The sequence below is a fragment of the Prorops nasuta genome, unplaced genomic scaffold (assembly GCF_024137725.1).
Source record: "Prorops nasuta isolate Cenicafe-Biocafe unplaced genomic scaffold, Cenicafe_Pnas_1.2 PNAS00015, whole genome shotgun sequence".
NCBI lineage: Eukaryota > Metazoa > Arthropoda > Insecta > Hymenoptera > Bethylidae > Prorops > Prorops nasuta.
Window position 1 is genome coordinate 1,398,871 of NW_027116812.1, and position 14,738 is coordinate 1,413,608.

At 37.3% G+C, this 14,738-nt stretch overlaps 2 protein-coding genes across 5 annotated transcripts; one reads left to right on the top strand and one right to left on the bottom strand.

Moving 5' to 3' along the window:
- Window positions 1-82: 82 nt before the first annotated feature.
- LOC136779063 (uncharacterized) lies at window positions 83-11,479 on the bottom strand. Of its 4 annotated transcripts, none has more exons than XM_066736373.1 (5): window positions 11,368-11,479; window positions 1,406-1,478; window positions 1,160-1,321; window positions 834-987; window positions 83-714 (listed from the first exon to the last, which is right to left on the bottom strand). In XM_066736373.1, the coding sequence occupies exons 2-5, from the start codon at window positions 1,475-1,477 to the stop codon at window positions 599-601; spliced, it is 504 nt and encodes a 167-aa protein (XP_066592470.1). In that variant the 5' UTR covers window position 1,478; window positions 11,368-11,479; the 3' UTR covers window positions 83-598. The 4 variants fall into 4 exon arrangements, with proteins under 4 accessions (XP_066592470.1, XP_066592468.1, XP_066592469.1 ...); XM_066736371.1 differs by lacking the exon at window positions 11,368-11,479 and adding an exon at window positions 7,161-7,279; XM_066736372.1 differs by lacking the exon at window positions 11,368-11,479 and adding an exon at window positions 5,770-6,671.
- Window positions 9,200-14,698, top strand: LOC136778812 (putative autophagy-related protein 11). The gene is made up of 2 exons (XM_066735939.1): window positions 9,200-9,549; window positions 9,624-14,698. The coding sequence occupies exons 1-2, from the start codon at window positions 9,417-9,419 to the stop codon at window positions 14,696-14,698; spliced, it is 5,208 nt and encodes a 1,735-aa protein (XP_066592036.1). The 5' UTR covers window positions 9,200-9,416.
- Window positions 14,699-14,738: the final 40 nt, after the last annotated feature.

A 14,738-nucleotide genomic window follows, 5' to 3' on the forward strand; every position in this document is an offset into this window, starting at 1 on the left:
GAAAGAAGCTTTTAGTCGAATTAAAAAAATCTATTTACAGAAGCAAAAATAATATACGGAAAATATTGAGAAATATAATAAATACGAGTCAGTCATATTAGTCTTATAAATAGATATTTTACGCGTACATAATAAATATAATATCATTTTCAAACATTTCGAGTAGTTATAGCCAATGCTATAGTAATATGTATAGTATATTATTATAAATAATATTATTTTAAGCTATCTAAACGAGTCATTTCTATTGTTGGCGAAGACAAAGATAAATCCAGTGTCCAGTGAACGAAGATATTCGATGCATTCGCTTAAAAAATTATCCACGCACTCGACTCACAGATTCATATGCAACGCGTCGATTATTCCATACACTCGAACTAAATTGGATGGACCCACTGTTCATTTTCTTTCCTTCTTTACAAACTAAATTACGAACACAGTTTTTTCCATTTTAAATACGCAGGTCCATAGACGCGTATTGGTTGTTTAATTGAGTTTATTAATTCATTTTATAACTACTCTTATAATAGAGTTGTGGTCCAGTGTCGTTTTCTCGTAGATGCTTTTAAATGTAATTAATTTTGCTTGATTAATTGACTCACGGCCGTCGATAGTTGTAGGGCCTGCCGTATGGCCCAATTCTACCACTCATCTTTTCAAGCCTCAATTGCTGGAAATAGCTGAATACCACCAGCCACATGTACGTGTACACGACTAGAAAAATACACAAACGTTATTATCTCGATCCGATTCTAAAAATTGTGATCCAAGGCCTATAACGAGGCTATTGGAAAATTGGTCTATTTTTATGTTAGGAATGGTTATAAACTTACCAACAGCTATGAGACCGAAAACCAGCCACAGCACGCCATTTAGATTATCGTGATTGACGAAGAACATGATGGAAGTATAGAGGACACTAACGAGCAGAGCTACTGCAAGCATGATGCCCAGAACAACCCATGGCAGCATCATAAAAGTGTTCCTCTGGAAAAGAAAAACACGTGTTACTGCTTGTCTTAAAAATTGTATGACGCTGTATAAATAAAAGTTATTGTACCTAATTAAAATAATCTATTTAATTAATTTGTGCCTCATAATAATTATAAATTATATCGCAAAATTGTTTTTCTTCACTGGAAAATTAATCGCAGCTTACCCTAAGTGCTCCGATGATCAACAATGTGGATATTAAAATTGTCATGCAGAGATTTATGGCGAAAATGATTTTCACTGCTGTTTTGTCCAGTATATCCACTACTATCGTCTTCCATTCTACGTTCACGGTGAATATCAGGATCAGAGAGATTATTGCTAAGACCTGCAACAGATTTGTTTTGTTTATATAATGTTGTTTACGTTGTTACTCGCGCGCGTCTTAAAAATAAGAATATTAGCTACTTACGATTCCACATACTCCACTGAATATCGTTCCCGTTTTCAGGGAACAACATCTGCAACACGATGTCAACTGCATTCTGCAAAAAACGATAAATTATGAGTTCTTATTGTAATTTTAGAAAAATATGTAGAATGAATGAAAGAGAGTGGCTGACAATTGGTTTTTATTAAGAAAATTAACGAATCGATGGAAATAAATGAAGACAAACTTCGGTGTATTTTATTAATAAATTAATCAGCTAAAAAAATTGATAATTTTGACGTCATTGGGGTCAATTTTGCTGCTAGGGTCATTAAATCAACCGAGCATATTGGACGAAAATAAACAGTGGATAAGATTTTTCTTTCAATAGGATAAAAAGTATCGCGTGTTGATCCGAGGTAGAAGGGAAAAAAGCGATATTTTTATCCGGGATTCTACGAGTTTCTCAATCACAATTGTTATTTTATCGGGCGTTTAATGGGATGACGTGATTTTATTTCTAGAATATCGAAATGTGGGTCATTGGCATGCGACTACGTTGGTCTATTTTGGATTCTTAACCAATTCGAACGCCCAGTTGCTGACCTTCCTCAGTTTAACGTCTCTCTGCTAACCCACTTAACCAAAATCTCCAGATTTATTAATAAATTCACCCATCCCAATCCTTAAAAAATAAATTAAATAATCAAACTGCAAAGCTCCAAGCTTTCTAATCATCAAAACTTTGTATATTTCACGATAAATTTCGTCGATTCATATTCATCGAATTACGATCAGGACAGTGTTGACAATTTTAAATTAAAAATTATTCTATTAGAACGAGTTAAGTAAACATAGTGTCAAAAACGTTCCTAAAACATTTCTGGAACCAATTTGACACGTTGGAACACTTGGAACGTTTCAGGAATATTTCTAACACTATGTGTTCCAAGTTGGTTAATTCGATAAAAACGCAGGTATTTTTTTTAAATTACTCGACGTCGACTCAGGATCGTGCCTTTTATACCTTTCTAAACAAACGAAGAATAAAACGATCAGTTTTTACCAACGCGTAGGTTCACGCTTGATCTGGAAAGATTGCGGCGATTCATCCGAATCCCGACTATTCGTCACGGTTGCTTAGCCTCGAGCAAATTAACCATTGTGTCACCGTTTCGGGATCTAAGGCCAAACCTCCCAAGAAATTATATCACGGTATTAGGATGATTTCAGATCGATTACCAACTTATTCTGGGAATATACGATTTTCCTCACTTGACTTCAGAATCGTTCAGTAACAACTCGTAATAAATTTCCATAGTCATTTATTTCAGGCTTTATTATAATTTTTATAGAAAATAAATTTAAAAACATTTTGCAAAAGTCGTTGAGTCAAAACTGAATTAAATGGACAAGAAAAGTCCATTGTTTTCAGGTTTACAAATTGTATGCAGCAATTTGTTGAAAAAAAATGGTAAAGCAAAGTTAATTAGTTAGAATACAAATGGAAAATGACTGAAAATATCGTTACACGCTGAAAGGCAAAAGTGGAAAACTTTGGTCAGTCGATACAAGAAAATTTTATCACTTCGGTGTTATCGTTCGAGTTTCGTTCGTATCATCCATTGACATTATGCAACTTGGCTGTGTAAAAGTTCAAGGTCAGGCGTCGATGGCATATGAGCGCTTTCTCAAAATATGTCACCCTGACTTTGCTGGGTAAACGCTCACGTTTCGCAATATAGCATCGTTTATTCCGGACGGTGTTGCGCGGTTTAAGGGGGGAGCCTCCCGCAATTTAACGAGATAATATGGTGATTTTTGACCATTTTTTTTCCAGCGCTAGAGACGAAGTTGTTTATCTGATTTTGCATATGTTAACGTGTGTATTTCTAAAAGTATCGATGCACTGGTTTGTAAATAAAAATTCTGTGGAAAGAAAAGGAAAATAATACAAATTTTAGGCCGTTAGATCGAACATGTGTGTAATCAGTGAAACGTTATTCTGATTATTATTTACTTTGTTCCCAAGATTAGAAATAGAGAGACCCTATTGGCCAAAAGACTTGATGGTTAATTTTTCAGGTGTAAATCAGTTCCAGATGAGAGTAACTTCATCTAAAAACAAAGATTGTTTTTGTACCATTGCAAATCTAATAAATATTCTGTCTGGATGATTCTATTTTTATATAAAAAAAAGTAACGAAATAAACATAAATAGAAATTAAAGAAAAAACTACAATTTTCATCCTTTTTTCAATTTTAAAACGTTATATGAAATATGTTTTAAAAGTATATTCATCCAGACTGAAAGTTTATCATTTTTAAAACGCATTAAAATATAATCGATTGAGAGCTTTGTGAATCATATATCCCCACCAATTTAAAAAAAAAGTTGTTTTTAGAAAAAAGTGTTTAATGTTTCCATCAAGAGAAAATAATTATTACTGGAATCTTACAGTGATTTTGAGCTATGCATCTATTCTTGTCGATTAAAGGGAACCTTCGGTTTCTTCATAAAATTCCATTAATAGTATTTTCTTGTTTTTACGAGCGATTCTCTTTCCCTCGTATTGCTGAGGCGAAGCTACAGTATTCTTTCTTATTTTTCAAAGGTTCTCGTCTCTCATGTCTATCGCATAAAACTTCGTTATTCAATATTAATTCCTAATACTGCAATAACTTTAAAAAAGTTGTGTATCCTTCATTAGAAACTATTTTAATTATATATACAGCAATTATTCCACTATTTTGAGAAAACATAGTGTACAATTTTAGAAGCCAAGCTCCATACAGTCAAATCGATATTCTTGTTCGCATTTTTCGTACAGCACAAAGAATATTTATCAGTTCAAAGTTTACTTAGGGCATTTATTTATATTCCATAAACAGCTGTTAAATTTTAATGAATTCGATTATTATTATTAACTGACTATACAGCGAGTGAAAAACAAAACAATACTCTCCAGAAGCAGATTCTTCCACAACGAAGATACGTGAATAAAAAACTAATTGCAATTAAGTTAACAAAATGAATTTTTCATTAGCGAAATAACCCATTTTTTCTACTTGTTGCACCAGACTTTCCTCTTGATAGAAACCAGCAAAGCTCCTCACTGTTGTATACAAATCTCGCGATAATCCAAAGAAGCTTGTGAGTTGCTAGCGGCTTTTACTCGCTCGATTCTTCCAATTAATTGTTAATTGAGATTGAAACCTGCGGAGATTAAACGTGGCGAGCATCTCGATCAAACGATTATTTTCGTTTGATAGAAACTTAGATAAGAAAATCCAAATATTTTCTTAACGTAGAAAGTCAGGAGTAAAAGAAGAGAGGTATAAAATATTCAGCAAAACCCAAACGACAAGAAAATTATAGCGAAGAAATAGAAAGAAAACCCATAATCATGGCAAAGTTAATGAAACGAACAAATAGTGCTGAAAACATAAAGAAGAATAAAAGAAGACAAAAAAGATATATGTATGTATCAGTGACTGGAATAAGAAAACTATAAAAGAAATACAATAAGAAAATAACTAAAAAATACAGAATAGTATATACGTTAAAAATAGCGAAAAAACAAAAGGGGAAAGATACATTATTGTAAAATTGAAAAATAAAAAAAATTACAATTTTTTTGAATAGAATAAATCCATTGGATTGAATTTTCTTAGAAAAAAGAGGAAAATATATTTTTCAGTGGTATGAGGACACGGAGCAGTGGACGGCCTAGAGGATTCAGGTAGGAAGGTATGAGTAAAAGGAGAAGGTTGGGGAGATACTCTGGATGAAGTTCCGAGGTCTATGTGCCTCATAAGGGCACGAGTATCTCCCTCCGGTTTACCTCGCGCAAAAAGATACCACGTCATCGGCCCGCTTAAAGACACGCCAGGTCAAGCTCTGCGACCGTCGTCGCCGAGAAAAACCCACGTTATTCCGGCTGTTTGTCCTTCGACGCTGTTTCTCAATTCCTCCAAATGTCCACGAAATCTAACATTATTTACTGGAAAACTGACGCAATCAAAAAGAGAAAATTCTCTTAAGAAAAAACCATTGTTTACATTTATCAAAATTTAAATATAACAACTGCGAGTAATCAATAATTAACAAATAGAAGAAAATGTTGACAGTAACAATAATTCGCTTTTTTGTTAATACAATAATTGAAGAAGCGACGTTTCAATGTTGGTTGATTAATTAATAGGCCCATAGGGGTCTATCGGCGCACGGAAGCAAGAACTCGGAATTAATTGAAGAGTCGAGACATTCAGCGATCAAAGATGAATCGACAAGCTAGAAAAAAAAGTTCGTCGGAAGGTTTCCATTAAATGCGTAAGAAACTTCAATTGCATCAGTGTCGGTCAAGTTACGTCAAGAACGCGTTATGCCACTGTATACATTATACCTGAGAATTTTAACGATGCCTCTCGGTCAATCGGATAAGCCGTGTTTTGTTTCTGTCCATTCAGAATCGCTGAGAATCCATCGACAATTGCGGCGCGGAACGTGTAAAAGGAGCTGCGTGCGTGTTTTATTGACGTTAAAATTAGTCGATGAGTAAGCAACGCGAGGCAAACATTGGTTAAAAATACGCAAAACTACTCGATACGTCCGTTACGTAGAGCCCGGCTTGATCCTTAAACAAAACCAAGCTGCGAAAACATTGTAGAAAAACAGTGGTCTTATTCGCATTGGGCCTCAGCCACTGAAGATATGCATATTTATATTGCATCAAGGCAAAATTCGTTTTGTTTCCGCGTTGCAATTAGTCGTTTTAAGCTGTAAATACAGTGCGCGACGTGGCAGAAACGTTCCTGAAACGTGGCAACGTGTCAAATTGGGTCCAGGATCGTTCCTGGAACGTTTCTGACAGATACGTATACTAAAGTGGATAAATATGCGAGTAGAGAGAAAGAGTCGAGTTAAGGATTAATCACGAGTTCGCGGAGATGCGGTACTTTGAAGCTGAAGAATCGTTGGCCTCCTTTTACCTCCAATATGCGTTATATACTGCGGTGTCTATTAAAGTTTACTCGACGATTTTCCAGCGACAGGTCGCGTGCGGAAATCGGTCGTAAAAATGTCGGAACGGGACAGGTTTTGCCGCAGGACGTACGCGGAGGAGGTAACGGGCACGTTTGGCGAATGTTGCTGGTACGTGAAAAATACTAGGGTGGGAATGGAACGCAATTCATTGCACAATTAGCGATAAATGAAAAGCGCGCATCCAGATTTTCAATGAGTCCCTTGTACACTCTCATCTTTCTATACGATCTTCTATCCTCCATCATCTTTCACGTCGACTTGGCTCGCGCCAACTATGTATGCATTTATACTACGTATTACGCTGTACGACTCGTTACGAGAAACAGCTGATGGCATCGCGTCCGCTTCTGCTAACTCTTAACGTCGCGTTCCATTCATAACATCCGTGCACAGCACCCTTTTATCTTCTTTCTCTCCCCCCCCCCCCCACCCGCCAACTTCTCCAGTTTCGCAGAACCGCTCACAAACACCCGAAGAAATAACATTTCCAATCTCAAAACGAGCTCCCATTGTCCAATCGAGCACTTAACAAGAATTTCGTGAAAACACTCTGTTGTCCCGGTACGTGGAATCGTAAATGTAAATACGCAAGAGGCTGCATAGTGTGCTGATTGGTGAGGACAGCGAGGGAAGGTTTCTAATTGGGTACAACCGGAGACAAAGTGGGGATGATGGTTGGTTTTTTGATTATATCGAACTTTGAAGAATTGGCAGGGATTTGAAAACTGTGGTTTTTGGTATTTTTCTTGCCTGTTCGTTTCGCGAGCACACACGTTTCGCGCAGGTCCAGCGGCGCTCCACTCGCAATAGGAGATGGCCAGAAACTGTGCCAAGAACGGCGCGGAACCCACACCTACGCTCGCGCGCTCACGCACACCGACTCGCTTGACTCTCGCATCGTTCCACTCGCGAGCGCTCGTAGTCTTCGTTAAGTTTGCTAGCGCAGGCGCGTTTCTGTGTGTGAACGTATGTGTCCCTTCACACACACACGCTTACGATACACTTCACCGATTCCTTCATTGCCGTATCCCGCATTCAAATTCCTCCGCCATGTTCTTTTTTTAATTCTACTTTTTCGTTATTGCTCCAATAAATTATTCTCGTGATTTGTGGCTAAAGATTATTATTATTCCTAACAAGGATTGGATAGAGGTATATTCTTATTAGCATATAAAGTTTTTATTTTTCTTATCTATGAAGTTAGGGGGGAAACGACTGAATAGTTGTAATCGATTTTTGTTGCGAATTATAAAAAGTTTTTTGGAAAATTGAATGTAAAATTTTGTAGGTTTAAAATGAAATATCTAAAATTTTATAGTATAGTACGTGTTGCTTTTACGTTCGATTTTATTGGTTTTCGACGTAAAAAGTTGCACGAGTTTTCTGCGATAAATTCGGTTCGCGTGACCTTCGGAGAGGCTGCAAATGGGCAACTGACATTGCCACTGCTACTGCATCGACGCAGGTGAATACATTAAATCTTTTCTCCGTGAGTATATACGTGTGGTGGATAAGTCAACGGATGTATCGTTCAAGGAGAACCCGCCGGGGCCGTGCACAATCGGTGCAATACGAAGAATATGATTATTTTTTTGTTCAATATAAACGTTTCTCGACTTCTCCTCGGTCATTGAAAAACATTATTCGACCAATGAAAAGTCTGTGGTTAATTTATTATTCCTCATTCTGCTCATTATCTGCGGTCCATAATCGAATGCTTGTAACGAATAACAAACGAGGAAAAGAGTAATTTTTTTTTCAGAAAAAAAAAACCGTCTCATGATTTCTCATCGATTGTTGAATAGTTTTACCATGATGCATTTTTCGCTTCTCTTATTTATGTAGGTGATAATAACAATTGAAATTTTTGCAAGGTATTTATTTAAATAGAAAACATTTACAAGGTAAGTACATTTCTTATAATTAATAAATGACATTGTTGATGAATGCAAAACTTAATAAATTTAATGAAATAGATTACAATAAAATTAGTATAATACTTTCCTTCATTTATGCAACAAATGCCTAAAGTAGTATTTTTGCGCACAAGTAGAAAATTGTGTCTATTCTAATATCATGAAAAACAGGAAAGCCTTTCACGAGATGATCGAATTTCTGCATCGTAATTTAAATTTCTGCTTCGACAAAGAAATATGATAATTCCGTGAACAACTTTGGGTGATTTTTTAACAAACCATTTGACACACGAGTTATTGAATTTTTAATCGATAATCGATTATAATGTTTCCATGTAATAATTCCAGATTCACCAATCTTCAGAGTTGTAAAAATTTCCACGTACCCATTTCTCAAATTTCCTACACTTTACACATATTTTTAAACTTGAAAAACCGCGAGATTATAATTTACAAAAAAAAGCGAGAAAAATTCCAACGTTGATTGCGTAACGCAAAGATGAGAGAGTACGCGAAATTACATATTTTCGCCAAGACGCATGGAGCACTGATCTGTTGGAAAAACTAGAAGCCACTGATGCCGAGATTTATCGGGCATATCGCTGGTTTGTCCTTCCAGACCGAGTTGTTGATAACGACCCTCATTGGCTCGGTAATTATTGCAAACCACGCATTTTGTAGCCTGGGAAATTACGCGAGTCTCAATTCGTACATAACCTATAAAAATCTTAGCTAACTCACGATATTTACATCGTTTCAAGGCCGTCAGTATTTTTGATTGGACAACGTTTGATTGGCGCAGCCAATCATACGAGATTTTCAATTTCTCGTTCACCAATAAAAATGACCTTGAGACTTCATTGATATCCTGGATCAAGCATGGTAAGTACGACTCTTAAAAATTGTTCAATTACATTGTAAATAATCTTGAAGTAAAGCGAGTCATCATAATAAAAGAAGAATATTGTTTTCAGTTCTAGTATGGATCGCGACAGCTCGAATTTTCATCGCACACGCTTATACCGTTTTCTATGTTACAAACATCTACTCCATTTTGACCTTGAGTCGATCCTACCTTCTTCTGCCCTGGATGATTCTGAGTTTCTTCAAAAACTTCATAATCGAGCTGACAGCTTTCTCCGCATGTGCTTTACTGTACTTTGAAGGTCTTTTGCCAGCAACGTCCCTTCTGCAAATTTTTGTCGACAAGTCGATACCTTTAGGTAAACAAGCCGTTAAAAATTCACAGGTAGAAACTGAGAAATGCATCGATTTTTAATCAACGAACTCTTTTCAGTTCTAACGTTCTACAGTTGGTACTCCACTGTATGTTTTTACATGCAGTTGAAGGCTCTGGAGAAGAATAGGTCGTCGAAATTTGTCGAGGCAGATCAAAGTGCGAAACTTTTGGGTTTGTTTGATAGCGGTGATTCGTCCTTGGAAGGAATCGAACGCGAGAGACTGGCCAGTTTTACCTCACTAGACGAATTTTTCCAACATTTGCCATATATCGATGATGATCACGTTTTCTCCAGGAGCCTCGCGACGATACTGACGAATTTCAGTCAGGACTCGGATGACTGCGACAGTTTTGTCTTGAGTATTGTGGAGAATCCTTCGCTAACTCCTGCGGAGAAGGCTATGAAGCTTCTTGGACTCTCGAAGAGTGATATAATTCAGGCACAGCTCGAAACACTCACGAAATCGTCGTTGAACGGATATAAGATGGAAGAGAGTACCACAGAAGATGGATCTACGGAGGAAGGGTCCTTGAAAGACGGAAGAAATGGTAGCATGGAGGAGAATGGTGAAGGCGTGGATAAAATAGGAGATAAAGTGCTTGAGGAAGGTATAGAGGGGGATAAGAAGGAAGAGAATGGTATGGAAAAAATAGAGATGGAGGAAATGAAAGAGGAAAGTAATGCAAAGGAAAAGAACGTTGACACAAATGTAGAGGTTTTAGAAAAAAAAGAGGAGGAAAATGTAGTGACGGAAAAGAGAAAGAAAAGTATAGATAAATCAGTAAAAGAGCAAGAGTCGATGGGAGAAACGGATAGTGTTTGCAAAGAACTTATTTTTAGTAACAAAATGCAATGCTGGGCTAAGCGTGGAACCGGAAGTGCTCCTCGTCAGTCTCCGTGTTTGGTGTCTAGATGTAGCCATTTGAAGAGAAATGCAAGTGTTGAGGAAAATAATGGGGAATGGGATAAAGGAAATGGAACAGCAGCAAAAGAAAAATTAAAAAGGAAGATTCATTCATGCCAGGAATATTTTCTTAAAATGAATGAATCTTTATCTCTTAAGGAAACCGAAAGTGATCCGAGTCAGTCTTCGTGCTCGCCCTCCACTTGTAGCAATTTGAAAACAAATATTTGTGTTGGTGGAATTCTTGTGGAAACGGATAAAAAAAATGAAAGAATAGACAAGAGCAGGTTGGGAATAGTGGGGGATAAAAAAGAAACGATAGAAAAGAAAGAAAAAAATATAGAGGTAATTGCGATAGAAGAATCAAAGAGAAAAGCTTATCCATGTGATAAATATATTCTTAAAGTAAAAGAGTGTTTAATGCAAAAAGAAACCGGAAATAATGTTTGTCGGTCTTCATGTTCGTCCTCCCCGTATAGCAAAATAAAAACAAATCATGGTGTTAATGAAAATCTTGCTGAATTTAACAAAAAAAATGAAATAACGGACGTGAATAAACTAGGAAAACTAAGGAACGACAAAAATAGGGACAAAATTGCAAAAAATGCAACCGGAAGCTCGTGCACTCCCTCCACGTGTAGCGAGCTTAAAAATAATGTCAATGTAGGTGAACATTTTTTAGAAATAAATAAAAAAAATGGAAGGGTGGATGTCAACAAGGTAGGGAAAGCGGGGAATGAAAAGGAAATGTTAGAAAAAAAAGCAAGAAATATAGAACACATACCAAAACAAAAAGACAAGCATATGAAACCAGAAATGAAGGATAATTCGATAAAAGAAAATCGTTATCCATGCGATGACTACATTGTTAATGTGAAGATGGAGTGTTTGATTACCAAAGAAACTGGATCTCCACCACATCGACATCCTTGCTTGTCCAATCAGTTGGCAAAAAGCGAAACTCCAAAAGTGCCTTTGAAACAGGAAACGTGCTTTCGCAAAGTTGGAAGGGAGTACTGCGATTACTTAGATAGAAAAGAACTTTTGTCTCTTCCACGTCGTTTCCCCCTTCCAAATTGCCTCCCACTTCAATCGTGCAAAACCAGCGGTTGTTGCTGCTCCTCAAAAATTCAATCCGGAGACTCGAAAAAGCAAAAGACGACTGTTGTAGAGCGAAGAAATAATTTGAGCGATGGAGGGGAGAGAGTGGGGCAGCAGGAGAGGGGGGAGGCAACGGGGAATGAAAATACAACAGAGAGAGGAGAGGCAGAAAAAACAGGAAAGAATTCAACGCTAACTATCAATAAACAGAGTAATTCATCCAACTCTACCGAGAAACATACAAAAGATTCTAGCGAAACTTCCGAGAAAGAATTAAAAACAACCGTGACCGAGTATTCCGAGGAACGAGCATCTAAAGAGGTTGAAAATATTCTCTTAGCAAACATTGCAGGGGCTTCCGAGAAAAATCCTTCCCAAGATTTGGAAAAAAAGCCTGTTGTCGAGTCCTCGGAAAATGTTGAACATGAAATTGTTGGTTCGGAAATGAATTCGACGAATAATGAAAATGGAAAAAATATGGAACATGAGAAAAAAAATTCCGAGGAATATTTAAACATGGATAGAAAACAATCGTCAGGAAATATCGAAGACGTTAGTGAATCCAGTTTAAAAATATCCGAAGTGACGTATGACGCAATGAGTGAACTCGAACTTCAAACTAAACTGGAGGAACAATTGTCCGATATTGTGGATTCGAATAAGTTGCAAGTTAATCCAACGGTTTACAATAGTTACTTATTAACATACGAGCCGATAGTATTGGATTCGCGTGTTAAAGGAAATTTGCGTGCGAACATGTCCTATCCGTGCGACGGTTACGCAACATCTGAGCTGGTTAGCGAAAAGTCCATGAAATTGCCGGGTATGGAAGAAGATTGTATATTGCAAAGTAAGTTTAATGGGAGTGATGTTGTTAAACCAAATGAGATCGTCAGGATGGTGAAACGCAATTTTCACACCAGCGTTAAACGTCATAATAGCTCGAAAATGGGCATTAATAATTTGCTAGGCATGGATGAAAACTCTCAGGAGACTTTGAACGGCCGTAACAAGTCGAGCGATAAATCAAGAATACGAAAAGCGTTCGACGACCGTCCAGAAGGCGCTAATAATGTTATTCCGACGAATTTCGAACGCTCCAGTTATTCCAGCAGGTACTTACAGTCAATCAAGAATAAAAATTACCTAGAATCTTTGAAGAGTCAAGTACAACGTAAAGATTTGGATAATAGAAGAGGTCATGAAGTAGATAGACCTAAGAAAGGTTTATTGGAAACCGTAGAAAACGAGACTTTTAACGGGAATCTTGCAAAATCGCCTGTTTCAAGCTGGCGTTTATTACCGCAAAAGAGACCACTTTACAGCTCGCAAACGAAGGAAATGCAACTCTCCGCAAAAACATCAAATTCTTCGCGTACGTCAATGGAGAACTCTGTTGAATTTCCAAATCATCCCGAAACACTTTCCAAAAATGATTCCCCCCGGACGTCGCGTTTAAGTGAAAAATTCAGATTGGCGGTAAACAAACTCAAACCCAAAAAGAGTAGCAAAACTAATTCACAAGAATCGATTGAAAAACCCGTGAAACAATCGGGAACCACAAAGAAAACATTATTATCACACAAGAAGAGCATAAACGAGTCGCATTCCGAGGCAAAGAATTTGGAAAATATTTTTGTTGACAGCACGTTGCACGATGAGATAAAAGAGCTGGAAACCGAAATGGATAATGAGGATCAGGAGGAACTAAAAATGCTGAAAGATTTATTAAATATGAATAGAAACGACGCATCGTTGCTTTCGAAACTTCTGAATAAAACAAATGAATACTCCGATGAACAAGGCACGGAAAATAGTTCGGACTCGAATAATTTAGAAAATGTAAGTAGAAGAGCTGAGAGGTATGGGAAAATGGATTTAATTGAAGAATTGCATAATGTGAACGAGGACATTTATTTAGAAGAATGGAATGTAAATATAAACAATGAGGATCACAGGTTAACAGCGATGAATCATGTACATAAGCAGGAACACAGGCCAATAAACGCTCCACTGGATATTAGTGAGATAGTTCGAAACATAAGGTGGAGTCTTCACCCGGATGGTTACGTCATAACCAATAAGAATCTGCAGATTGGGAGTTTAAGCTTGGATAACCTCCAAGAAATTCATCGCCGTAGCATCGTTGATGCGGACATGGTGATAAAATTGCACAAGGCATTCTATTTTAGTCCTTGTATCGCTGAAACTATTTTACGCAGCAATAATGATCGGGATCGACACGAAAACGAAACAGGGGGCGATACGGCGCCCACGGCAACCACAAATTCGGAGGGAAATTATAGTTCAGTTTGCTCCACGGTGGCGCTGGATGAGCTTCTCGAACAATCTGACAGCGATATAGCGGCCCTACTGGAAAACGCCATCCTAACCCTACCGACCATCACGGATTCCTTCTCGACCGGAAGTGGAAGCTCCAGCGACGCCGATAATGTAGGAAGCATACAAATATTTATTAACGAGGAACATTCTGGCGAATGGAGACAAGAGAATCGCCATACGATAAATATCAATGAAATGGTGATCGAAGTAAATCCGAGGAATGTCCCGGATGTTGAGAAAATCAGTGCCAATCATGAATATGAAGAAAATAACGAAGACCAGGAAAGAGCAAATACGGAATTGGCGAGAAGCAATGCAATTGCTTCAACAGACCAAAGTGACTTTTTATCTTTGACTATTTTGACTTTCTGGAAAATTATAACATTGTATTATGTCTCCTTGATCATAACAAAAATTCTCAGCTTGTTTGTCTCAAGAAATTCGATCTCACCGGAAATCACAGAAATCCGATCCGTAACGACGTCTATTTCAAATTTGCCAAAGCCATCGAGTGTCAATAAAACCATGGATAATTTTGTAAAAGACTCTGCAGACTTGATGAAGAATTATGCTGCTGAAATTTTAGACGATGTTCTTGAAAATGTTTGTACAACTACGTCTAATTCGCTATCTGTGATTCCGAGTGAAACCCATATGGACAGCTACGATTCAACCTACTCGAATAGCTCGAACGAAGAATTAACAGTGTCTTGCAGAAGCAGTTTAATGGAAGAATTTTCGGATATTGGCTCCTTGAAGTCTGCAGATTCCAATGCATCCTAGAAAAATACTGAATACAACGATAATGAAAACATTTTGTATT